Source organism: Aphelocoma coerulescens (genome assembly GCF_041296385.1).
Source record: "Aphelocoma coerulescens isolate FSJ_1873_10779 chromosome Z unlocalized genomic scaffold, UR_Acoe_1.0 ChrZ, whole genome shotgun sequence".
Lineage (NCBI taxonomy): Eukaryota > Metazoa > Chordata > Aves > Passeriformes > Corvidae > Aphelocoma > Aphelocoma coerulescens.
In genome coordinates this window covers 20,408,206-20,435,177 of record NW_027184085.1, presented here as the reverse complement: position 1 = coordinate 20,435,177, position 26,972 = coordinate 20,408,206, and the positions used below count along the sequence as shown (strand labels likewise).

The 26,972-nt window shown below is 37.1% G+C and overlaps 2 protein-coding genes across 4 annotated transcripts in view; one reads left to right on the top strand and one right to left on the bottom strand.

Moving 5' to 3' along the window:
- Window positions 1-10,606, bottom strand: part of CWC27 (CWC27 spliceosome associated cyclophilin) — a 106,486-nt gene extending 95,880 nt beyond the window's left edge. For all 3 annotated transcript variants that reach the window (XM_069000891.1, XM_069000892.1, XM_069000894.1), the window contains exons 1-8: window positions 10,528-10,606; window positions 9,774-9,870; window positions 8,081-8,193; window positions 6,731-6,874; window positions 5,938-6,036; window positions 5,676-5,779; window positions 4,628-4,697; window positions 2,071-2,150 (exon numbers count right to left, since the gene is read on the bottom strand). In XM_069000891.1, coding sequence (XP_068856992.1) covers window positions 2,071-2,150; window positions 4,628-4,697; window positions 5,676-5,779; window positions 5,938-6,036; window positions 6,731-6,874; window positions 8,081-8,193; window positions 9,774-9,870; window positions 10,528-10,569 — 749 coding nt within the window. In that variant the 5' untranslated portion in view covers window positions 10,570-10,606. The remainder of the gene's footprint in view (window positions 1-2,070; window positions 2,151-4,627; window positions 4,698-5,675; window positions 5,780-5,937; window positions 6,037-6,730; window positions 6,875-8,080; window positions 8,194-9,773; window positions 9,871-10,527) is intronic.
- A 52-nt stretch (window positions 10,607-10,658) lies between these two features.
- SREK1IP1 (SREK1 interacting protein 1) lies at window positions 10,659-23,961 on the top strand. The gene is made up of 5 exons (XM_069000895.1): window positions 10,659-10,983; window positions 14,089-14,136; window positions 15,716-15,856; window positions 17,920-17,998; window positions 19,566-23,961. Exons 1-5 carry the CDS (start codon window positions 10,740-10,742, stop codon window positions 19,753-19,755), a joined length of 702 nt encoding a protein of 233 aa, XP_068856996.1. The 5' UTR covers window positions 10,659-10,739; the 3' UTR covers window positions 19,756-23,961.
- The last annotated feature ends 3,011 nt before the right edge of the window (window positions 23,962-26,972 follow it).

Here is a 26,972-nt window from a genome sequence, read left to right as displayed (position 1 = left end):
TATTTTAAACCCACCATTTCTTAAATAAAAAAATTGCTAGCCACCTGAAATTTTAGTGAACTTACTGCTTTATATCATCCTCACATTAATCTTAAAAGTATCAATAAATATTATTTTCTATCATTTGACCATCATAATCTTATCTAATTAGAAATGCTTAAAAACAAGGACTTTCATACAATGGAGAAATCCTAACCATACCTTGAAATATTCAAGCAAAACACTAATGTATACAGTTAAAACCACCAAAACCCAGTTGAGATATTTCTGATCTCTTTTATCAAATGATTACTAGCATTTCATTGCAACTAGTTTATATTTCGGAAGACGCATTTTACTGATAATTAAGCTTAAAATCAAGATTTTAATTTCTTATATAGCTACAGTTTGGTGAATTAAAAAAGAAATCTATTTGAAGATTCTAAGGCTAACACACTCACTATTAATTATCGCAAATATAAGGACCCTTGAACCTTTTTAGCCCAGAATTTAAAAAAAGAAGTTATGTTAGAGAAAAAGTAAGGAATATTAAAGAAGTCACAAAAGTTAAGGCTTTGAAGTGTGCTCTAAGCAATCAGTAAGAAATCAAGACCATTAAAGAAACTCTAGATGTGTTGCAATCAATGACATTAATTTAATAAAGTGCAGCACCTGGGTCAGGGCAACTGCTGATATCAATATAGACTGGGGGATGAATGGACTGAGAGCAGCCCAGCAAGGAGGACCTGGGGGTGCTGGTAGATGAAAAGCTGGACGTGAGCTGACAATGTACACTTGAAGCCCAGAAAGTCAGTTGTGTCCTGGGCTGCATCCAAAGCAGCGCAGACAGAAAGGCCAGGGAGGGGATTCTACCCCTCTGCTCTGCTGAGATCCCACCTGCAATGCTGCATCCAGCTCTGGGGTCCCAGCACAGGAAGGACAGAAACCTAAAGGAGGGACTCCAGAGGAGAGCCATGAAGATGAACACTTCTCCACTGAGGAAAGGCAGGATTGTTCAGCCTGGAGAAGACTCCAGGGACACCTTATTGTAGCCTTTCCATACTTAGAGTGGGTCTATAAGAAAGATAGGGACAGACATTTTAGCAGGGCCTGTTGTGAAAGAACAAGGGGTAATGGTCTGAAACCAGAAGAGGGTAAATTCAGACTAGACATAAGGAAGATGTTTTTTATGATGCGGGTGGTGAGACACTGGAGCAAGCTGCCCAGAGAGGTGGTAGATGTCCCCTGGAAACATTCAAGGCCAAGTTGAATGGGGCTCTGTGTTACCTGATCTAGTTGAAGATGTCCCTGCTCATTGCAGGGGGGTTGGATGTGATAAATTTTAATGGTTCCTTCCAAACCAACTAGTCTACAATTCTAGAATAAGCAAATTCTTGGAGTTAACATATTTTCATGGAATTTTCTCACTTTAACGCTCAACAGTGGTTAAAATCAGAATTTATAAAGTACTAAAAAGAAACAGAGAAGAAAACCAACTTTATCCAAGCACATAGATTCATGATTCACCTAATTTTTAGTGTGTTCTTTAGATATGGAAAAAAAATAGATATTTTCAAGTATAAGCAGGATTGGAGGGTTGGGAAAAGTGACTAGAATAATCACGACACAGAGTATCTTCTGCATGAAGAAAATTTAAGTAAATTTAAAAGTTTAGGCTAGGAGATGGTCTAAGAAAGGACTGTGGTAAACAGAGATATAAAAGAGACTGACTGCTCATTGTCTCTTCCAGAATGAGAGCTAGAATTTATGAAGTGCCACTGGTAGCATCCAAGTTCAGGACAAAAAGGGAAGATACTACATCAAACTCTGACAGTCCTCTGAGGTGAAAGTTGATGGAGGCTGGGACACAGATAAACATTATATTTGCCCTGCTTTTATTCTTTACTGGATGGTGAGTGGTGGTAACAGTTTAGTGGGTTAGAGAAACATTTAGTCTGATCTAGCACTGGCACTCTTGATTTTTGAAAGAGTAACATGAGTTAACATTTCTTAAATAAGTATTCATTATCATAATTGGGTATAAAATATTGAAAGTAGATCTGTTCTAGAAATTAGAAATCACATATTAACCTTTTGACAGCAGGAACTGAGCTTAGATGTGGATCATCCTTCAGCAGATCATGACTACTTTTACTTTTTCCCTTCATGCTCTGTTAAAAAAGAAAAAAAAAAGAAAAAAGTTATTCATTTCAGTGTTTAAGAGGCTAGATAGTGAAAAAGGATTATGGTAAGAAAAACATAATTTATTTCTTGTTTAGCTTTAGCCTATCCGGTAAGCTTAAACACTTTCAAGAGCAGAGGAACAGAGAAAGCGTTCCAGAAAGAGAAGCATCAAATTGACTCCATGGATTTATTTTTGCAATAGCAATGCACTTAGTTTTAAAAGAAAGAGAGAGAGAGAAAAAAAGAAAAAAAGATACTGTTTAGTCATGACAACCATTACACATCATAAAGATGGTAGGTCTAGCACATATACATTTGAGTGAATGAAGAGCTAAGAACTTGACTTTCCAATAATGACACATGACAACTCAAAGAACCACCATCTACAAAAGAATACTTCCTAATTGGAAGAACACTAATTAGATCCCTAGGGGAAAAAAAAAAGAAATTAACAAACTGCAATACATCAACCTGGAATACATCATTCAGGAATCATCTACTGAAACAAGGAGTCAAACAAATCTTAACAACACATAAGACCTTCAGGCAGAAAGACTGCAGTTGGAAAGCATTCTACATGCTAACCTGAAAAAAAGTATACTTAAATTTCAGAGAGAGGTCAGACTGAAAATCTCTGCTACAGAAACAGTCTGTATTGTGACCTGTGTTGTGAATGTCTCCATCATCTAAGGCTTTCGGGAAGACAGAGTGTGGACAAAATCTTGCTCATTTAAATGCAACTAAAATTTTTTGTTATGTAGAAAACACAGACTAACACATTCAGCAACATGAAAAGATAATGCCTTCATTAAGGAAGGGGGTGGGGTATTTGGAGTGGTGGTAGGGCAAAGTTAAAACACAAAAGGAAACAAGTACAGACAATAAGCAGTTTGGACACTGAAAGCTACAGTTTAAACTGAAGGAACTAATCAACAACTGGTGGGGGCCCTACAGCCAGAACCCTGTCTACACTAATAGCCTTCATGGCCTTGAGGGGTTTTACCCAGAGCCTCTCTGCCTTTCTTAAACAAGCCAAGACTTACTCCATCTAGCAACCAAAAAAAGCTCGTAAGATTCTAAGTTTGTAGGTGTCAAAGGATCTCAATAAAACTTTGACCTTCCATTTTTCTTATCAGAAACAGAGAATGAAAGTTAGTGCTGATGTTCATGTACTTCAACTTAATCAGGATTAAGATAACATCCAGAACTACAGAGACACTGATCTAGACCTCTTATGAACAAACAATGAGGTTTCAAAAAGAAGGTTTTATTTTGTTGCAAAGAATAAACAAATTCTTAAAAAGTTGGTGTGGTTATTTATCTAGCTACAGCTAGTCAAGAATTTAGTCAGGACAAATAGGCAGATGAGATTTTGAGGCTGAGCTGAAAGCATGAAAACACTGAAATTAGGCTTATCATGAAAGAGGCATTCTAATTAGACAATTTTAAATTGCAAACGAGTATTTGGCATGAAAAGTAAGAAAGTCGAAGCAACTGAGTTAAACGCAGTATTACAAGCCAGATATACAGCAAGAGTAAAACAGCAGATGAACATACTAAGGTAAACAAATAAAGTTTGTCTGACTGGTAAGCTGGAAAAAAAAGAAAGAAAAATAGTTAAAACTGCTGTTGTAATAAAACTCTACTATCATTCTGACTGATACCATCTCACTATAATATTGTCCATCATTATTCATTATTTTCCTTTTGTATTTTAACTAACTTCTGAAGACTGACAATCATTTTTTCACTTATGTGGCACAGGATGCAGGACCATATAGTCTGATCACTAACCAAAACAGCGAAGTGCTGTAGAAAGCCTACGGGTCTAGTAAAACAACTTGGTCAGCAGTAGATATTAAATCAACAATTTATTAAAGAAATTTTTAAACTAACCTTATTTAAGTTGCAATGTCAGGGAAGTAAATGTTAGACCAAAGATTACCTCTGCAACCCTTGTTCTATGAACGTAAACATTTCACTACAGTGCACTATTAAATTATGATAAGGGACTATTTTCTCCACAATAACCACATTTGGCACACAGACGAAAGGATATATGTAAGAAAATGGAGCTAAGCGTGCACTGGAAATGCATAGACGATCTTCAGAATTCAAGTATTTTACCATATAATCACACTCATAAATTAAGGACTTGAGAAAGAATAAAGTACCTATCGCTTCCATGACTTTCAAACAGCAGACATAGATCTATACTGCGAGACTTCATGGAAATGTAAAAATTTCATGAAGTAACTGAAGGCACCTTCAAAGTCAAGAGAGTTAAAACCCCCTGTTTTTTCAAAATGCTGTAACAGCAGCATCCTAAAAAGTAAAGTGATTTCTAGTATTATTGTTCAAAATGCAAACATAAGAACAAGACTAAGAACTTTAAAGCTTTCCACAAATATGCAGAAAAGGTAATTAGGACAAAAAGAAAAATAAGGGTAATTTGGTACAATACCTGACTAACTCTACTGACTTCTTCCTCTTCTTCTTCAGCTTCTTCCCCAAAGGAAAGTAGGTTAAAGTTTCTTTAGGAGAAAAAAGAACATTTCTAGTAAAATTTTAAACATAGTCTTAGTAACATTCCATTAACTTTAAATATATTACATTCATATTGTACATGATTTTTTAAAAAACCTTTTGTCCTGCTAAATGCACCAATTCCAAACAACTACCGCATTTTGCTTTGCAGTAGGTCATAAATATTTAGTAAAGCATGTTCTATTATATTCCTGAGATAAAACAAGGATAGCAAAGCATCAGTTAAGACACAATTTAAGAAATTCTGTCTTGACTAACTTTCCCAGACTCTTGAATGCTGACAGTTCTGTTGCATTTTTTTCCTTAGAAGAGCAGCATTCAAGTGAGACACAAGATCTTCAAGATATGATGGCTCAGAAAGGTATCAAATGTGTACACATTCACGGAATGCAATTAAAAGAAATTATGATCTGTAATTTCTTTTTCAAGAGTTAATTATTTACACTATGTTGGAATCAGTCAGCTGCAACATGTTCTATTTTTGTGCAACAGAACTGGCAGCATGCACACTTCAGAGTTCTTACTACTTTTCACTGTGTGTTTATGACTATGAATTTTCATTCACAGAAACTAAAATTTCCCATGTCAAAATGCCTGCCTCTTGCTCAGTACTTCAGTGGGGGAGAAGTGGTATCTGATAAAATAAGTTCAAAAAATCCCAAAGAACTGAGCTGTGACCCAGTTACTCCTAACAGTAGGTTTTAAATGCAGTGTCAGATGACTGCTCATTGTGGCATGTGGGAAAGATAAACTACCTTTTATTATTTTCAACAAGCTATCAAATGCACGAAACAGTTACAGCTCAGCAGATGCACAGTAAACATTTCAGTCGGAGAAACTAGATTTGCATGATCCTCCCTGGAAACAAGGAAGTGCTTCAAAGGCAGAAATGAAAATAAAAAACTGCCAAACTAAAAATTATAGGTGAAAGAAAATTAACCACCACTTATGTTGCAGATATTTACTTTGTGCCTTTTACTTTGGACTTTTTAGTTTCTTCTTCTGGTTTGTCCTTCTTCAGTCTTCTATTTGGTCTTGGGACAATGTCATCAAAAGGATTAAACAAAACCTGTTAAAAAACCCAGTACTTTAGCACACCTTTAGTAAGCATTTTGTGATTAAGTGATTCAACATTTTAAAACAATATGCAAAAGGACAAACAAATTTTCTGAACACTGTGCACAAAAGAATTTTAAAATGTCACATTTCAAACCAGAACACACTCACCTCACTACTCCTTATTTTGTGCGGACTGAGAGGTCTCTCTTCCTTGTCAACTTCTACTTCAGCCAGGCGCAACATGTTATATATTGTATCCCCTGTAACCTGGCAAATTTACAAGGAAAGGTTTGAAAGTCCTTGACTGTTATTTGTGTTATTTATTCTGCAAATTACAAGGCAATTATTATGTAAAAAGTTTTTAAAGTACAAGTGATACAAGAAATATTGTAAGCACATAAGACTTCTAAAAGACAGCAAGTACAATGTAGAAAATTTTGAGGTTTTAGATTTAATGGCAAAAGTTGAAGGAATACAGGTAGTTTTGAGAATGTATGCAGAGGAAGATGCTGAAGTCTTACTGTGAACTATGTAACAGAAAAACAAAAAACACTGAAATAAAAAAATATTTGGTTTATTTTCTTTTAAGTAAATCATGGGAGTGGTAAATTCATCTCATGTGTTTCATTTTCCTGATCCTTCCTGGGCAGTTAGAATACACAAATAGAATTTTCTAACATGTCATTAGTAGTAGATGAGCAGATTAATAACAGAGCCATAATAATACTAATAAGATTATTTAAAGGCAGCACAACATAAAAATACAACTTAGAAGAATAACAACAGCAAAATAGATAATAACAGAAACAACCCACAGAAACTTTTCTACCGGATATAAGAAACAAAGAGAACAGAGAGCCTAGAAAGCATTGAAACACATTTCAACACTAAACTGGCCTTCAGAGCAACCTGTACTAGCTTCTGTCAGACTTAAACTGAGACTCTAGTTCATGTAACAGACCTTTCCAAAGATTGTGTGCTTGTTGTTAAGTTCATCTGCACGACCCAATGTAAAGAAAAATTGACTCCCGTTATCATGGGGCCCAGCATTTGCCATAGCAACAAGTCCTCTTCGATTAAATCGCAATCGTGAGTGGAACTCGTCCTGGTAAAAGCAGGGCAGAAAATAGAACGGTTTCAGTATAAAACTACTTTTTCACTCCTTTAGCTACAGCATGATAGGAGGTAGAAGTGATATTATTTACATCAACCTGCACACACAGAAAAATCTCCTGCTAATTTTCTTTTTAATTCAGACAGTAACAAATCCCAAGTATTTTGAAACTCAGTGCCAGAATTGTATTTAAAAGCTTCTACTTTGAGCAGCAAAAATTATTTTTAGTCAGTATTTCTAATCCCTAGTGCCTATAATGATGCAAGAAAGTGAACAATCTTCAAAAGAAATCATAAACACATAACAAACAAACACCAAACAAAAAATTAGAAACTAGAATATCAACAACAGAAAGACACATTACTAATTAAAAAATCTCTAAGTTCTGTCTTGGTAATTTTATCTTTTCCCAATCATTGCCTAAAAATCAATTGTTATTCATTATTTTCATTTGCATTCATTATCTCCCTGATATTAAGAAAATCTAAAACATTTTAAAAAGTAACTGCATTTCATACATTTCTTGCAAAAATACCATTCTTGACAATCACTGCATTTATGTGAAAAATTCATTTAAATCGTAATTCATGAAAGCACAGTAACAGGTTGTAATAATAGAGTTATGCAAAAATCCACAGGAAGAACATTTTCTGGACCTAAGAAGACAAAACAGGACTCCCTTCAAAGCAAGGAGAAAGTGATGAATACCACTGCAATATCACGATGCTAAACACTGCAATACTGAGATACCACTAATTTGAAGCAGCAATGCTACTACAATATTGGCAATTTTTTTTTGTTCTCTGGTCAGGTACCATTCCCACCCACAAACTTCAGGTTTGTGCTAAATTTCAAAGCCTAGCAGCAAGAAGATGGAAGGCCCAGAAACAGGCTTTGAGCTGCAGCCACAAGTTAAAGGTGCCTGCCCCACCTGAAATAAAACAGGCAGGCAGAACAGAATACAGCTGCTGAGCCAGTGTGCAGCTTCCCTCAGGTTTATCAATACACCAGAGCAGCTAGATTTAAGAACTCTCAATTTAGAAGGGCATATTCAAACACACTGAAGCAGCACATGAAGGCAACTACTACACATCTATGCATTTCATAAAAGAGCTGATTTTTCACAATCTAATGTGGTAGGAAGAACAACAGATACAGAACAACAAAAAAAAATCTGTAGGACATACAGATACACACCTTGAAAGGAGCTCCATAGACTGACTCTCCTCCTGATCCAGTACCAGTGGGATCACCCCCTTGCACAATAAAGCCAGGCACTACTCTGTGAAATACTGTATTATTGTAATACTCTAAAGAAAAAAAAAAAGAGGAAAAAAGAATAAGATATTAAATACATGTAAGTGATCTCAAACCCAAATTTTCATATAGATCATACAGAGATGTCCAGAGACTGAAGTTCCAGAAAGCAGGTACTGTAACTAGATTCCACTGTTGCCTTCCATTTGGTTCCCTTCTGTTCTTCACAGTCTTACAAAAAAACCCCTGCGGTGTCATATGTTTCTTTTGAAAAAAATCCTGCTCATCACAGACAAGATGATCTTGAGAATTACTGTCTTTTCAGCTTTTAAGTTTTATTACTGGAATTATACTGTCAAAATACACCAATTTAAAATGAGAACTAGAAATACTATGCTGTATCCTGGATGACATCTCACCTACAACATCAGCCATACCCATATACCAGATGATTTGCACTTTCACTCACCAGCATGGAACACCTTTCATCACCTATACTGTACCTAAATTCATAATTTTTGCTGAATGAAATATGTGGTACATTTTGCTCCCATAGTTTTCTTCTTTTATCTATCTACGTCATAAAGGTTACAAGACCATAAGAAAACAAAAGGAATGAAATCATAACTTTACCTGAACTATACTCCTGGTTGGTATAATAATAATAATAATAATAGTAATAATAATAACAGTAATAAACAAAAATAAATCTACAGTGTGCTGCAAGACAAAGTAGGGTGTGCAAATGTTGCAGCATAACTAGACACAGTCACGGATGGTTACAAGGCAGGATATTAACAAGAAATACTTATATGTATTATACAAAGCATAGGATACTACACAGCATTTAAAAAAATTCAGAAAGGAAATAAAGCCCACTAAGGATACGTGAACCCTTATCACAGGCTAAGAAATTCCTTTACCACTCCAAAAAGTCTAGGGAAAAGAACACAAAACAGACCAGATCTGTGCTGGAGCCATAAAGCCTAGACTGCTACTTTTGTTTAACAGACAAAGGCTAAAAGAATTCTTAAAAATTCTATAAATGTTGAAATGAGAGAATAGCAGCAGTTAGAAAACATATAAAGCCATCAAGTCTTTCAAAGATTTTTGTTACAGTTTTCTCAGTAGGGAGCTTCTCATTCTGGTACCCACTGGTGGAAAGTGGAAAGTTTTACAGAGCTTCCTTTAACAAAAAAATACAGCAAATTAAACATTAGGAGCACTCGCAGAAAAAAAAAACAAATGGTAGTGTAAAATGTGATGCAAAAAAGAGAATTTTGGAGAACGTCTAGCATTGCATTGCTGTAATTTCATACACACACTAAAGTTGTTATACTTTGTAGACATTTGCTGAAAGTAAGATTTCTCAAGACTCTGAAAGACAGTATTTCAAAACTATGTCATCTACTTAATTTGAGAAAACCATCCAAAATTTTTACATTTTTTTCTCCACCAGCTTCATTGGTAACCTTGAAAAACATTGTCTGTGTGTCAATTAATAACTTCTAAACAGAAATAGACCTATTCACGTACTTAAGTCAAAACATAATTATGACTTCTATTTTACAGAAATGGCACGAAGATTGCATATGAATTAATTTCAGCAATTCCCATCCCATTCAGTCATTACCTTCCATACAAAGCTGGATAAAATTTCTGCATGCTTTTGGTGCTTCTTTTGACCATAATTCTATATCTATCTCTCCTGCTGTAGTTCTCAGCAAAACCTGTAAACATACAGATAAATGCAACATCAGTTTTATTGTAACTTAGTCACTGATCAAAGAATATAACTTCCTAAAAAATACATCTGAATTTGTTATATTAGTAAGAGTGGCATACACTTAAGTGTGTCAGGTAGCTAGTGTTAGTTCTAACTACCATTTCCAGATCTTGAGATACAGCTCTGAATCAATACGTATAAATAAATAAAGATGGATAATATATTTGTAATAACATAATGACTACAACACAACATAACATAACGTGGCTGGTACTCGATACAAACTTAGATACTCTTCATCACTTCCATAACGAAACAACGTGGGGGAAAAAATACCATAAATCTCCAAAGGCATATATTTCTCTTACACGGAATACCATTACATTCAGTGATAAATCACAACAAAATTAAGGACGTAAGACATAATCGAGAACAGAGGAAACGTTCCAAGGACTGCTCTGTGTTATGTCTCCACACATCACGCCTCGTGCTTTGACTCTGGTAATGTCAAAGAAATAACTTTAACCAAACCAGTCCAGCACAGAAACAACTACCTCCCCACCCCCAATCACCACAACCACCACCACCAAGTTCGTGCTTCTGTCGTCTGTCCCCCCATTACCCTACAACTTCTCCAGGATGTTCACCCTGGCAGCCTCACCTTCCCGTTGGTGGGCGGCTCCTGGATGTAGATGTTACTCATGGCGGGGAAAGGACGAGCCCGGCCAGCGAACACTCGCCCACGGCCGACGCTGAACTCCGCTTCGCCTCCAACACTTCCTACCGCCCCGAGCCGCTCGCCATCTTGGGAGCCTGTACTCAACCAAGGAAAGGGGGGATAAAGTTGCACAAGCCGGGAGGAAGGACGAAGGAATGAGTCTTCGGCCGGAGTCTCCGCGGGAATCACTGACAAATGACGTGTCTTGGGAAACACCCGTAGGCTTCTCCACACACCTCTGGTCCCCCGCCGTGGCTCCCTCCCTAGGAGTACTGAGGCCCCCTTCCTTCTCTATGAGTGGTACGGTCCGGGAGTACGCCGGGAAAACCCTTCCGGCGGGAAGAAGCGTCGCTGCGTGTGCGGGCCGGTCCGGAGAGAGCTGCGGGATGGCACTGCCGGGTGAGGGGTTCCGGCCCGGGGCCGCGGTGGAAGAGGGGGCAAAGCCGGCTGGATCCAGGCCCGGCATCTGGGGATGGGGAATCAGCGGCGGGTCGACGGACAATTGCGCGGGGAGGGCGCGCGGCCGTGCGCGGCACTGGGAAGCGTGCGGGGGGCGGCGGGCACTGCTCCGTCGGCGCTGCCGGGACAGGGAGATGGAGAGGGGGCCATGCCCGCGCGGGGCGGGGCCGCTGCGGGGCCTCTCCCCGAGCCTGGGGGTGACCCAGCGCTGCGTTCCCGTCGCCTCCTTCTCTGAGATCAGAGCCAAAGAACGGTGGTTGTCAGACTTGGCTTTTCTCCTCGACTGTCGTTGTGGATTACGGCTTGTGTGCGAATAGATTGTTCTTGTGAGACAGGGCAGGCAGAAACACCTGCGCGGTTTGCAAGGTATTGAGGTCTGTGTTGGCCAAACACAATCCCCATTGTTTCACGGTGTTGTTCTGAAAAACGGGAAGTGTTTGGTTCGAGAACAACTGGACAGGCCTGAGCTTTGGTGAGCTGCTTCTCTGATGAAGAGAAGGCCTTTAGAAGCTTGCACCCATTGTAGAAGGGGTTCTTGAGGAAGACATGTTTGCATTCAAAGGTTTCCGAAGCTTTTCTTTCCAATCTTATGCTCCACTGAGTGAATGAAGTCCTTAGTTCTGCATCAGTTGTTAGTTGCCTTGAGAATTAAGGTATGGGAAGAAGGGAATGAGAAAAGGAAGCTTCTTGCAATTTGTTTGCTTTTAGTCATCTAAAATTTTATCTAGTCTAAACTCCTGTCTCTAGCATTATTATTTAAAGCCAGTAATAAAATTTCAGTCCTAGGAATTCGGTGGGAATATTTGATGACAATATTAATGTTCTTGTCATCTGATGGGTGTTTGTTTTGGAGATCCTGACTTACACGGGAGATTTCTGTAGTGTGCACATGACTGTACTGACTTCCCTTTGCTGGAATACCAAATCTTTCTTTACCTTTAAGTCAGCTGTGCAGTAGGGCTGAGGCTGACTATGCATTTCAGAAAGTTGAGACAAAGTAGGTAGCTTGGGTGATCTTGTTTTGTAGTCCCAAGGAGTAGTGAACAAGCAAATACTGATTTTAATGTTTCTGTGATGTGACATGGCAAGATTTTTATTTTGTGACACTTTCTTTCATGTTCTCTACCTCCTTACCTCTCATGGCTGTTCTTCTAAAGATAGTCACAAAAAAGGCATCTGAACACTACTGATCTTGAAGGGGACATGTAATACTAAGGTTTTGGGATCCTCAAAAAATCATCTGTTACAATGGAATGTATGGATCTTTGTTGCTTGGCTTTCCAGTACTCTTTAGGGCATAGACCAGAGCTGTCCGAGCTTCCAAGGTAGTTTTTTCAACTTGGGGTTTGAAGGTTTCTGTTATTTTGCGTAGAATTTTCTAAAGACAGTGCTTGTTTCAGTAAATCATAGTTTAAATTAATGGGGCCAGTGTACTCCATTTCTGATTCTTTAACTTCTGTAATAGATTTCTTTATTCTGTAATAGATTTCTTTATTTAAATAAATAGATTATTTATTTAAATACATTTCCCAGTTATTCAGAAAAATGTACATGACTGCTTAAGTTGCTGGGATTTTTCTGCTGTATTCAGTTGGAGGATAGAATGGCATCCTTTGATTTTGGGAATTCAGTTGTGGCTTTCATTACCAATGGCTTAAATGATTAAAAGTAAGATGTATCCGCTGGGGCAGGGCGCAAGTCCCTGGTGCTTCCCTTCTTCTGAATCATGTCCTTCTGTGTCTGTTTACCTTACCTGCTGTCGCACATGGGAGAATCACACACTTTCTATACCTAAAACTTGCATTATTAGGATCCTTCGTCCTGCTTAGAATCCAAACTTTTCTGTTACTCTCTTTAATACACATTTGCTTTCTTACATTCTTTGTATTTGGTGTCATGTTGTATGGATTCAGAAAAATCCAACAATTTATTGACTTTTTTATTTCCTTCTTTCTTTTCAGGAGTGTTTTTTTGTTTGGTTTGGTCTTTTTAATTGTCAGTTCTTGCAATTAAAATATAAATCACTTCAGAGTTTCCAGTGAATGCTAGTCAACACCCTTGCACTGCTAGAATTTATATAGTGTGCAACAGATCACTGGAATGTTAGATACATATTACTGTGTTCATACTGTAACTAAACAAGTGGAAAGGTCACAATGAATAAATTAGGATTTGGCAGTAAATTATGGAAGGCTAAATGATCTCTAGCAGTTTAAACTAGTCAAATGTATTCTTATAGATTATTGCACAGAAAAGTAGCCTTAGAAATGCAGGTTTTTTTAAAGAGATCTTAGTGTGTTGGAACCCAAAGTGCAGGGAGTGCTTCTCTGCCTGTTCTGAAAGACCCATTCCCCCTGGAAAACACTGTTTTTAAGCTTCGTCCATGGAGAAAGCTGCCAAGGCTTTGGGATGAACTAGAATCTACAAGGGTGTGAGTTAGGTGGTAGTATGATATATAGTTTGTTACAGAGTGAAAAATTTAGAGTTTTTAGGTTTATTAGTATAGTAAGTAGATGAAGGCAAGATGGAGGATCCCTGTGGTTTTTCAGGTCTCTTCCTTCTTCTTCGCCTACTCCATTTTCTGCAGTGTTGGTAGCACAGAATGATTGGTTAGAAAATGCCACAGTACAGGCGACGAGAATGGATAGTTCATTAGGCATTGGTAGAAAATTAAAAACTATATATGCTCTTAGCAACTATTGGATAATTTACCTTTAAAAGGCCTTGAGTTTTCCTGCATCTGCCTTTTGGTATTCTCTCTGCTTCATGCTACGTCGGCGGCATCTAAATTACTGATAAGATATAATAAGCAACCTGAAGACTGAGAAGATCCAAAAGTCCTGTTCGTCTCTTATTCCTGGCAAGGACTTTCTCCCCCATCCGGGGAGGACATGTGGGGGTTGAAAACCCGCACATTAGTTAGTGTACTTAATACTCCTGAGGAGCGATCACTTCTATCTGTGTATTGACATTATCAAGCCACATTTGAAAGGAGCTTGAAGGTTCCCTTCAGCAACACCTAATTGGTGAAATTTTCTCTTTCAGGTGGAAATAAGGATAACATCAGAGCTGGATGCAAGAAGTGTGGCTACCGTAAGTCTGTAATGAGCAAAAGGAGGTTACAGTGTTTTCTTCAGTTTATGATGTTGGTTGGAACTGCCTTTTGAGGAGAGGGGAGAAAATGAGAAAAGTATTCTCCCTGGTTGCCCAGACATTTGTCAGTTTAAATTACCATATTATTTTTCATTTATTTATTTCATATTCATTCTCTGGCTTCTCACACCTACCAATGCTCCTTGAGTTTCTCAGAAAAAAAAATTATTTTATTATCTTCATACATACTACATTGCAATGTAATTATTTGAGAAACTTTGAATTGAAAGCACCTTCTTTAATATACAATGAGATTAGCACTTGTGCGTCATCTGAATCTTACTGTAAAGATGCAGGCGTTTCAGTTTAAGTTAAGTCTAATCTGATTCACAAGAAAAAATAGTTCAAAATCTGGATAATCTTTTATGCTAAGAAAATACTACTTTGTGTGTTGTGTATTTCAAGAAACAGCTACCTTTATTGCTTACAAGTTCTGCAGTTGGCATTTAGCTCATTTAGCTCATGCTTTGCATTATACACTGATCATATAAGCATGTCTGTGGCTACTTTCCTGATTAATGGAGACAGGTCTTAGTGAAGATTTTAAATTGTTAGTCACTGACTCTTAGAACATTGGAGGAATGGACACTGTTTTGTACTGAATTGTCTTGAACTTTTAGCACAGTGAGTTAAGCTGTTTTTTATGAATGTTACGTTGGGTGACAGGAAAAAAGCTTGCTTCATTCTATCACTTCAGGCTTTGCAACAAATTTTGTCAAGGAATTGCTTTGTGTATCCAAGGATCATGGATATAAATACAGATTTAGTGCTTTGTTTCTACATGCAGCAAGTATCAGAAGCTTTCTAGAAGAAAAGGAAACTTGTAGTCAAATCACATTATCCATGTTTATGTTCCTGAAATCTCTGTCTTCAAGGTATAGGTAGTTTGACACCATCCTTACTAAGAACATGAGCTTATTTCAATTACTACTTAAATTACTGTGTCTCCCAAACCAGATCTTAATTGTTTTTAAATTTCACTTTATTATTTCAATGAGTGTATTCAGCACAAGTTTTCTACCTGGTCATGATTATCAAGATGTAACTTAGAAAACTGAAAATACTGGTGAGGCAGTAGCTTAGTCAGTATTAAGTGCTGGTTGTTAAAGATTATGTCTCATAAGCAAATAGGATTCTACAATTTCACTAGAGGGAGTTAAAAAAGCAATGCAACACTTACTACAGTTTTTTAAATACTTCACACTATGTTTTTAGGTAATTTCTTCAGAAAGTATCTGAGACCATTAAAAAATATAAACTAAAGTCGAAAAAAAATCTTCAAATTAGCAGAATAGGAGAGAAGCTATAAAGCACTATTAAATGGAAGAGCATAGCACAACCTATCAAAATTCTTGGAGACTTTTTCAAAGTAAGCTTTCTCCTGCCTCTTTTACAGATCACAGCCTACCCTTTTTCCTTTCACTTCTCAAAACTGAATAATTCAAAAATAGATGTTCTTTAGTTTTCGATGTTTTTTGGTAAATTGTAATTTTTCTTTCTATATATTTATTTTGTTCAGCTGGTCATCTGACATTTGAATGTCGAAACTTCCTCCGAGTAGATCCTCAAAGAGATATTGTTTTAGATGTTAGCAGCACTAGCAGTGAAGACAGCGAGGAAGAGGAACTACAGAGATTACAAGCCATGCGTGAGAAAAAGAGTAAGGTGTTTTTCATGGGGTTTTTTTAGAATACTTTGGATAATAGTCTTCTGAGGTGCAGGGACTCTCATTTCATCCTTTTTGATAACTACTTCTACTTCTTTTAGCCTTTGATTTTAAAATAGGTCTTCTACTCTATGTGTTCAGACTTCAGAGATTTGATACACCCACACTCTTTTATTATGAGGATTAATTCCTTCTATAGGAAGTTACTAATATACCTGTTTGGAACATCTCAAAAGGGGCTCCTAAACACAAAAGATTATCGATCTGTTACTAAGAAGCTGCTTAGAAGAAAATGACATGGATGTTCCAAGTTAATCTTTTGATTACAACATGTAGTTAAAACATCTTCTAGTTAATGAGAAATATGACACCTGAATTTCTCTCCAGTTTCTTAGCAGGATTTTGACTGAAACAGCTAGTAAATTGGAATTCAGCCATTCATATTCGGAGAAGTACTGTTCTATATTTGGAATGTCTGAGTATCACCTCTGTCAGAGAGAGGATAGATGAGTTGTTTATCAGATACTTGATAAACAAATGAACAAGTTCATTTGAGTTTGGACTCCAGAGAAGTTGTTCACCTAAGTAAGAGGGGCAGTTTGTTCTGCCACAGTGTGTTTTAAATGAATGAACATTCTTCTCCTCTGCCCTTCTGTTTTTCATTATGTTTTGTTCGGTTGTTCTCACACACTCTGATGTTTAGTTCCTATTGAAGATACTATTTAGAAAGGAAAAGGGATAGATGGAATCCTATAGTTAGCTGTACATTTCAAAAGAAATGGATAGGCTCTTTATCAAGAGTGCTGAATTGGTACTGCAGTGGTACTTTCTTGGAACGAGCCTCTTTGGAAAAAATACTTACCATTTATTACGTATTTTTGAATGTAAAGGTTGGATTTTTTTCAGTCCTAAGCTGACTGAAGATGGATATCTGCAGGAAAGACAGCTGTTTACTTGATCTTCTAATATTCCTGTTTATTATATGTTCTTTCTCAAATTGTGGCTATTAGGTATATTGTAAGGAGACATGTATCTGCCAGTTATCCAGGTGGAATTTTGCCATTTTCAAGTGGCCTCATCTTCTCAAGATTTTGCACTATTTTCTTAAAAAAATACTGTTTGTTCACCCATTCTCATTCATGTATTTTCATTGCTGCAAAGGTAATTTGCTCTTTTATGTCATACTAAAGTCTTTCAAGTTCCACTCCATAACATACAGACCAATATTTGTATTTGTGGTAGCAAAGGAATAACTACACCAGCATGCAGACTTTATGGAAAGTGTCGTATGAATAAGATAAAATACTCAAAATTGGCTCTCTCTTTTTTAAGGATAAATTATAAAGCCAGTATTTTACTGTTAGCTGAATGTATGTTTATGTGGTGGATTTGCATTTTGAAAAGTTCAAAAAAATACTTTTTGAACAGGTATAGAAAAATCTAAGGTCAGAAATTTCATCTATGTCATAAAAATACTGCCTGTAAGAGAAATGTGAAGTTACTATACCATGCTGTACAGCATTACGGCAGGAAGCAGACAAAACCAGATGTGGGGTGACTCTTCTGCCAGTCTCTGTAGGCAGTACATCAACAATTAACTCAAATGTGTCTCACTTATGGCATTGCTGATTGTGAAGCATGAAATAAGGATGTGTGAAAGTAACTCAGGGAAGCCTAAGAGAATATTTTTTTTTAATATATTCTAATTAAATGGCCTGTTTTCAGACTTGGACAATAATATGGTGAATGTTAAAACTTAAAATACAGAAGATCAGATATGAAAACCTGGATCTGATGTAAAAATACAGGAAAAGGTCTTTTTGCCACATTTTACAGGCCTTCCTTCATTCTTAGTGCTTAGATCAATGTTAGTACAATGTAAGTTGAGTAGCAAACTCCTGCTGTTCTGCAATATATTTCTGAAGTTGCTATACTAACCAGAATTTGGGGGAAGGAGAATCATTTTGTAGTAACTTTACACTGCTATTGAAGCTACTTTTTCAATGCTGATCTTAATTCAGACACATGTTTTGTAAACTTCAACTTTCTACCCATAGATTTAAATGAAGAGGAAGAAAAAAAGAAGCAAAAAAGAAAAAGCAAAGAGAAAACAAAATTAAAAAGACCGAGGAAAAGGTAATCTTCACACACTTCTTTGCATTTCAAAACACAGCTTCAGAAATGTTTTTGATACTTGGGTGCTTTCTCAGGAAATTGCTTCTATTGATGCAACTTTATTTGCAAGTACATCTTTGGTTTGAAAAGTTTGCTGTTATCTAATGAGAACTGATTAACAGTAAGGTAATGGTAAAATAATGGTAAGGTAAAGGTTCTTCGATTAATGGTGGAGTCACAGGCTTTCTACCATGGAGTTAGGATCACAGGAGCTTTGAAAGCTCTAGCAAGCTGGAGGTCTGCAGATCAGAGAATGCAGTACTCCCCCTGACTGTCCAGCTCTAGGCAAGCTGTGATGGCAAAAGAGCAAGTCAGGAGGATTGTGGGGTTGGTCCCCAGCTGAGCCAGGGTGGAGAAGATTCTCTGAAGTTCAGAAACTAGGGCTCTTTGTGTGCACATGCATGTGTTAACACACCTGCAGGCACACACATGTGCTCTGAGTAACACGCAGTTATCAAAACCTCTGTAATACTTAAGAGGTGTTGAGTTTTAGGGTACCTGTTAATGTAGTAGTCTAAAAACAGTGTTACTCCAGTTTCAGAGGAAAATGTCATAATACCCCAATGTATTGTGAATCTGAGTTCTGGCCTGTGGACTGATTTGGGGTTTTTTTGTTGTTGTTTTTGTTTGTTTGTTTGTTTGTTTGTTTTTGAAATGAGACCATAGATGAGGCTCGTTTGTTGTTAGGACAGTTGATAAGATGATATCCCAGGAACTGTACTGGAAGCTATAAACTGTAAAATGTGTTTGGAGACCAGAAGACGTCATCTCTCAGAAATAAAGAAATGGGATTTAAAACCTGTTGTACTTGCATTTCTCCCTTTCCTCATTTACATTGTGTAGCTCAAACATCCACTTTTGAAGACAGACCTTACACTTGTGAAGAAGTAGAACAGAAGAGAGTCAGTCTGGTTGTTGGTTTTCTTGACATGCAAGTAATAGTTAACCAAGTAAACAATAGCACAAAACTGCCTTCTTTAGTATTCATGAATATTTAATAAATTTTGTTGTTACCATAATTCTTTTATGTATGTAATCACTTATCACTGCTGGTTAGAGACCAATAGTATAAACTGAAAGAACTTAAAAATTTTTCTTACCTGTTTCTCATAGATTTTTGCATCAGGGACATACATCTGAAGGCATTAATTAGCATCGTTATTGATCATGCAGTATTTTAAAAGTGGAAGCTCTGTCTTTATTTCTATATGTCATACTTTATTTTCTGATGGTCTGTGCTCTTGGTCTTTCTTTTCTCAAAGACTGAAAACCTGCACAATTTGCCTATTCCATTGTTTTTTAATCTGTATTATAAACATACGGCTTTTCTGGCATGAAAGTGTTATTAGGAAAGTCATCATTTAAGTTAAACATGCAGACTCAGATATCATAAGCTTTCCAGTGGATGCTACTGTACAAATTCTACTCCAAATTTGATTTGTGACATTATATAAATACTGACACCTTAAACTATTATTGTGTCATTTTCCTTCTTTTAATTACATATTGATCTGCATTTTTTTTACAGATCGTCCTCATCAAGTTCAGCTGAAGAGGATGAGCCAAAGTCAAAAAAGCAAAAATCACACAAAAAAGAAAAGGAAAAGGGAAAAAAACATAAATCTAAGAAAGGAAGGCATCATAAAAAGGAGAAAAAGAAGAGACGAAAGGAAAAAAGTTCATCTTCTAACAGTTCAGACAGTTCAAGTAGTGACTGAGATGCTGGTCTATTCTTGTGTTCGCTTCTGCAGAGAGGATGATTTTCCTTTCATAGCAAGTTTATTTATGCTTTGCTATGCTGTTTAAAAATGGGATATATATATTTTTTTGAGAAATCTATTTGCATACATCAGTGCTTCAAATTATTAGATGGACCATTTAGGAAAAAAATCTGCTTTTCTATTTCAGGTTTCTTAGTACTAAACCATGCAAGTTTAACTAGTTCTTCACTCTTAGTTAAGTTGTGATTGTATCTGTACTCCTTTGTAGTAGGACGTGGTAGACTTCAGTTTGCAAGGCTTTGTGTAGAAAGATCTGGACTTAAATATGCTTAATGTCAAAATGGTTACATCAAATATGGAAATTCAAGCAAGATTTTCTATTACTCTTTAAATAAATGTATGTTTTATACAACATTTTCTGCTTACATACATTAATCAGTAAGTGCAACTATGAAACATTGTTCAGGTCCTTAGAGGGGAAGTATGAGCAATGAGAAGCTAAAAAAGATTGATTCTTCAGAATTATCGTCTAAAATTCATCTAGTCATAGACTGTGAAACACAATTACACATTCTTTTGGCAGGATCGCTGTAAGCAAGCTGAAAACAAACAAAAGCTATCGATTTTTAAAGTTCTTTCTGCTTGGGTTTTGTTCTTCTACAACTATGGCCATTTAATCTTTGACATAGATGTAACGGTTTGGATATCAAAACAAGACTTCTAATATTAAACTTTAGCTATTTCTTCATTCCTGTCAATTGTTAACTAGCTTCAGTTTGCATGAACCACACTTTCAAAGGCTGAGATAACTGCTGCTGTAGTACAGGCCCAGAATAGTGATTGTATGCCTGCTACTCTGCAGGCGCCAAAGCTCTCACAATATGAAGGTGATGCCAGCGCAAACAAGTGCCATTCCCTGTCAGCTTATCTCAGTTACAGAATGAAATGCGTATTTCCAGAAAGAAAGACAAGAATAAAGCATGTGAGTAGTATGTGGGGTGAGCATGCCAAATGCACAGAGTAATGAAGAATCAACCTTCACAAGCCTTACAATAAACTCTGAAATGCAAGTCAGGCTCTGTCAATAGGCACCAGGAAATAAAAGCAGATACTTGGTGTTTCCTTCAGTAGTCTTTCCCAGATAGTGGAAGAAAAATATGCACATTGACAATCAAGCTAAGCTAGGAAATTACTAAGCTGGGAAACAAACTGTGCTATAAAATGCACCAAAGCCTGGAATCACTGAATTGAAACTGAAGCTCTTTTTCACAAATAGCCAAAGGAAAAGGCATTCCCAGCACAAAAATTAGAGCTTCAGCATTCCCTGCAACTTGTGAGACACCAAGGAAAACCCTTTAGTTTTTTCCAGAGTTCAGAGTATATACATTTTCTTAATGTACCTAGAGTAATTGAAAGCTACTTTCAACACAAAACATTTTGTATAGCATGTTTTACCTTAATTTGAATGCATATCAGATTAGGACAGTTAAATAGCAATTCAATAATATTTTTCTCTTTATATTCTGCCAAAATTATGCTTCCATACTTAGTAGTTTTCATGGTCTTCAGAGGCATTTTAACAATATGCTTAACGATCTTCACAGTCTTAAACTTCTGAAGTCTTTTACCTGCTACTAGCATCAGTTTGCAGTGTGAGAAAATCAGTGTTTACATCACTGATTGTTTGCAATATTATTTTTGTGTGTTGCCACTACAAGCTCTATTACCATCGAAATCTGTATGAATATTACGCTATCATTAAGGTTACATTTTAAAGGTTTTGTCATTCAGTAGTGTCAGCTTGTGTTGTTTACAGGACTTTTTCCTGAGTTATTTCCTGCAGTTTAGTCAGATACTTCCTTTGTTGTATTCTGAGCTCTCTTCAATGGTATGTGTTGGTTCTTGTGCACTCTGCAAGGGAGCACAAGTGATGGACAAACAAAAGTCTTAGCCATAGCTAACCAAGAGGTGGAACAAAAACTGAAAGAAAAAGAAATTCTTTCTGATGCAGTATTATTACACAGCTCTACAACTGGAAGGTTTTGTTTTCTTTTTCCTTTCAAAAATAAGTCATAGTGAAGAATCATAATATAGCTCAGAATTGCAACAAGGCAATTATGGATAGAAGAAATTGCAGTGTTTAGCTGTGAACTTGGAACAGACTGGGCAACCTTTACAGGCTTGATCTTTAAGGACATGCAAGCTGCTGAGATAATGGCATATTGAACTATTTACTCAGTGCTTTTGTAGTTGACAACAGGAAAGAATGTCTTAGCTGCAGGGTCGCTCTGAAAAGTATCATGAGTATTGAACCTGACATGGTGCTTGTTATCTGTTTCATGTAACAATCAGTTCTAGGAACTCCTGGGATGTATTTTTAGAAGATCATCTTTTGCAATTCCTCATGTCATCTCTCCCTGGTCAAAAAAGGACACAGTCTCTGTATGCAAAAGAGAATGTCAGACATCCCAAACTTTTTCACTCAACTGATGGTTCAGTAGTGCTCTGAAGTCTCCACAGTAGAGCCAGCAGTGAAGCTGTTAAAAAGTAGTTCTGACATTGCAATGTCTTGGGCAGCCAACCTATCTTACCTTGTGAAAATTAACCATGCATCAGAGACTCTCCTGGCAAAACACACACCTGGTGCCTCTTACTACAATGCCTCTGCCTCAAGGACCTGAAAAAGGCATTAATAGAAATTCTAAGATGCAAATGACAATAAATAATAAGGGTGGATACAGAAAAATACATCAAAAATGCTTCTGTATTAAAAATGCCAGAACATTTACACTGTTCACAAGAAATTCTAGTATAACAATCTATGAAGATGAATTTAAGTGATAAAAGAAGAACATGAGATGAGGTGGTGGTAGCAGAAAACAAGAGGTGCAAGAATAAAGAAACCAAAAGCTTTAAGAAAAAAAATTATTTGAGAAAGAAGACCAGAGGAACATGTTTATTTAGAAAGGCAACGTTATAGTTTAAATAATAGCAGTAAAGGAGAAAAGTTTGAAAAGACTGTTCAGTAGAGTTCATTTAAACTTCAGCAAGATGTACTCAAGATGTGGCTTATTTACAGTTTTCTATGTAAGCTAAGTATTTGTCCCACTGAGAAAGTGTACTATAAAGATGAGTGATTAATCCTTATTTATCTGTACTGTATATTTTCCTGATGCTTTAACCTAGTGTAATAGTTTTGAAAATATCCTGGTAAAACTTTGACCATCAGAGAATTTCAACCAGGAATAAAGTTGACCTGGAAGAAACACGTTGTATATGGTATTAATTGTCCAGGAGTAGATTTAGGCTAAAAATCAGCAGAAACTTTGTTTTCATCAAAGAATTGCAGACCCAGAAGAGCTAGAAATAACTTCCGGAAGAGGGAGCTGAGTACTTACAATGGCTGAAACGAAGATGTGCTTGCATTAGACAGCAACAGTCTGGACAAATATAAACAGGTGCTCTCTGGGACACCAGAATTCCCATTAGTACTGGTACTTAATACATTTTAAAAGAATGGAACTGAGAGAAATACCACTCCAAGAAATTTTACAGATGATATAAAATAAGGTAAAGGTTTAAAGTACTACTGAGAAGGAGATTGGTAGTTCAAAACCAAGTGAGTTCAGACAGGGAAGTGTCTATGACTGGCAACATGAGGCTAGATCTGGACAGTAGATGATGGTCCTGGGTTGCAGTGTATTCTATTACCATCCTCATGAGCTGTGGAAATCAGGTGGGGCAGTGTTTCCTTGCCTCCTCCCCCCAGACTGTCTTGCTGTTAATGGCCCATCATTGTCCTGCCGCATGACTCAGAGATAACTCCTTCCAGACTATCTTCTGTTAATGAGCCTAATCAACACTTGGCCTCATGACTCATTACCCCATTGTGAGATGCTCCACCCAGAGGGAGGAACCAAGCATTCCATCCTGGATAGAATCTGAGAGTCTGAACATCAGAGACAACCCTTCCACTGGATTTCCAGAGGACAGGAGCTACACAGCCACCACTGGACCTGAGGAAGAGCAGACCTTTTTTCCTACAGGATCACCACTTCAGAGGACTGCAGCCACCATTCTACCAGACTGCTACCACCACTCTGCCTAACAGGGTGTCAGGTTGTATCTTGACTGTCAATTTCAACCAGTGTTTTATTTTAGTTTTTCCTTTTCTTTAATTTCCCCATTAAATTGTTATTCTGACTTGGTGCCTCCCACTGGTTTGTTTTCAAACTAGTACAATTATGCATATGCTGGGAACAGCCTATGTTGAAAAACCCAAACACATTAGAAGGTACAACTACCAACTAAGGAGTAAAGTTAACCTCTTGACTTATGACTGGGGCAATTTTTGTAAAACTGCTACAAGAAAATAGAATCTCAGGGGAAATACTTTTAGGTTTGAGATTAATTACTCAGCTGTACAACAGTTAAAAGTAACTGTTACAACTTTTGCTACACCATGATCCCTAGAAAATATGTCCTGCCCACCTGCATTTAGCCTAGCTCACTTCTTTTTGAAGCAGAAAAGGTTGGTTCTGCTGGTAAAGGGTAACTTTTCCCACGTCGGTCAGTGCCTTCAAGGTCCTAGAACTTAAAACAGGACCACAAACTTCCCAAAATAATGCCACAAATCTCTTCATTGGCTGAGGTTTGAGGTAACTTATGAGTAAGAACGAGCAGAAGTAGATGTTTCTTTAGCTTCTCTTGCCTCTTGTCCATGAAGCTGGACAATAGGTAGCATATCTCTTACATAGGCAGTAAGGAATTTCACCTTTATACTGATGTAAGACTAATAGGCATTTAATGCACCACTCTATGTTTATTCCTCAAATGGGATAGAAGTTGGTTATTGTATTTTCCCCATTTTCTGACAAAGATTTTCTAGGTTGTATTGGGTATACTTGGACATATTATATAAGTTAACATGCAGATTTTGCATGGTAACTTTTTGTTTTGGGTAAGTTAACGTGCAACCTGCAGTATGTGTTTGCTGTCTTCTGCTGTAAGCTTGTATTTTGCTTCTGCTCTGAAAAATTTAGACTTTACAGTGTACATAGATGTTTCACTTCTTAGATTGGTATTTTTTATTACATGAAATATCTGTGAAAAAAAGGTGCTACTAGTGGGTAGTGGTTATAAAGAATCTGGTTTTGAATAGCTGGAGCTGTGCAAAGTTTTAGTAAAAAAAAAGAGTTGGTGAAACTTGACATATTTGGTGGGAAGAGGAATTTTTACTTGTTTCTTACCCTGCAAAAGAGTTATGGCGCCTTTAACTTTTAACACTTTCAACTAAAATGTTCAAACTCCAAGGATTTAGAAAGCAAGTGCTGCTTTCCTCAGTATTCTCCCTGAGCTGCTTGTTTCCATGTATTTGGAAGTTTATTAATGTGAAGTTGGGGGTGTCTTTTAAATACCTGGAAAGTAAACAAATAATGGTTCTAAATAATCTCTAAATAATTTGTATGTCATTTTGCTGAGGGAACTTCTAAACTTTGATCCCATACTGCCCTATTCCATTAAACTAAAATGTAGTCACATCATTAACTTTTATCTTTCTTTTACCAACATGATGTTCTGGGCATTAAAAAAAGTTTTGTTTCCTTTTACTTAGTAAAAGATGATCCTCTGCATTCCCAAGTACACCAAATTATCCCTTGACACCTCCTCAGTTCAGAAACTTACCAGGACTTGGTTCATATCACAATCTGCTAAGGGATAACTGGAGGACATTCCATTCACCCTTGATCACCAGTATTCATTAAGTGACCATACAGCTTGAGAATTACATGTGTCCAATTAGGATTAGTAGAAAGTGTAACACAAAGGGCTTCAGGTAAGATGCTGGATTGCCTAGAATTATAGAAAGGCTTCAAAATGAGCAAAGACTGCGATTTTAGTAGTCTTTAGTTGAGGAAAAATAAACACTGCTGAAATTTCCAGAACAACAAAAGGTACAAGGATGTATTATTACTTATTACTGTAAACTTAAATATACTCCAATCTCAAAGGGCTTTGAAGACAACATATCTATCACAGAATGTGCTGAAGTTATGGAACTCATTGTGATATGACTGATGTCAAGAGCTTTGTAAAATTAACTAAAATGTTTATACATTTGTCTTACTAATGTATATTGTAGTGGTTCGGTTCAAAATATCCATTACTTACTTATTTTCCTTCTGTGAGATAAGAATTAGGGGAAAGCAAAGCAGACACAAATATCCATTACTTACTTATTTTCCTTCTGTGAGATAAGAATTAGGGGAAAGCAACGCAGGCACAAAAAAGAATACAAAGAAGTTTATTAACAGACTTAAAGAAGTCAGACTAAACCTTCAGAACACTTCTCCTCCCCCCACCTTTCTCCCTTCTCCCACAGACAATGTAAAAAGACAACCCTTGAGATTTTCAGTCAGTTTACCACCTCTATAATAATCTTTTTTCAGCTCACTTAGGGAGAGGAGTCTCTCTTGCTCATGCTATGGAGACATCTCCACAAGAAACAATTCTCTCATGGCTTCAGTATCACAGCGAGACAGCCGCCCAGGTTGGTTCTCTGCTCACACGTGAGAGTCCCTTCCCCTGACTTACAGCTTTCCTCACAACTGCTTTCGAGGGTCCAATCTTGAGCTACTGGGGTACCATTTTAAGGTTGAGCTGCTCAGAAACAAAGGTTCTCTTCACCTATCTCTGGGAGCATCTTCATATCTACGAACAGAGGTCTTCTCCTTCCCTGGGAGCAAGGGTCTTCATCACTTTCATCTCTCTCTGTTCAAGCTTCTCATCAAATCACAGCTACTTCAACATTTGCTCATTTCAGCACAGGTACTTTTGCTCACAATTTCAATTTGAACGCTCCACCCCCCCATGCTTTCATGAAATTGCAGTGGGTACTCTGATGTGTCATAGTCCATCACCATAGCTTTACAACAGAATTTCAACTTCTAAGCTTGAAGCATCTCCTCTTTCTCCTTCCTTAGGGTTTCAGCTCTTCCTTCTTCACTGACTTTGGTGTCTTTATGGTGTTTTCTTCACATGCCTTCACCTTTCCCTCTCTTTTGACTTGGGAGGGGATTGATGTCTGCAGGCTTCATCTGTTCTGGAGACTCTTACAACACTAAAAGGGTTAATCTCACCCAGGCCCCATAGCTGGAATTCCCTTATCGCTGTTGGTCACGTGACCTTTGCCAGGCAGCGGCCCAGGTGAATTT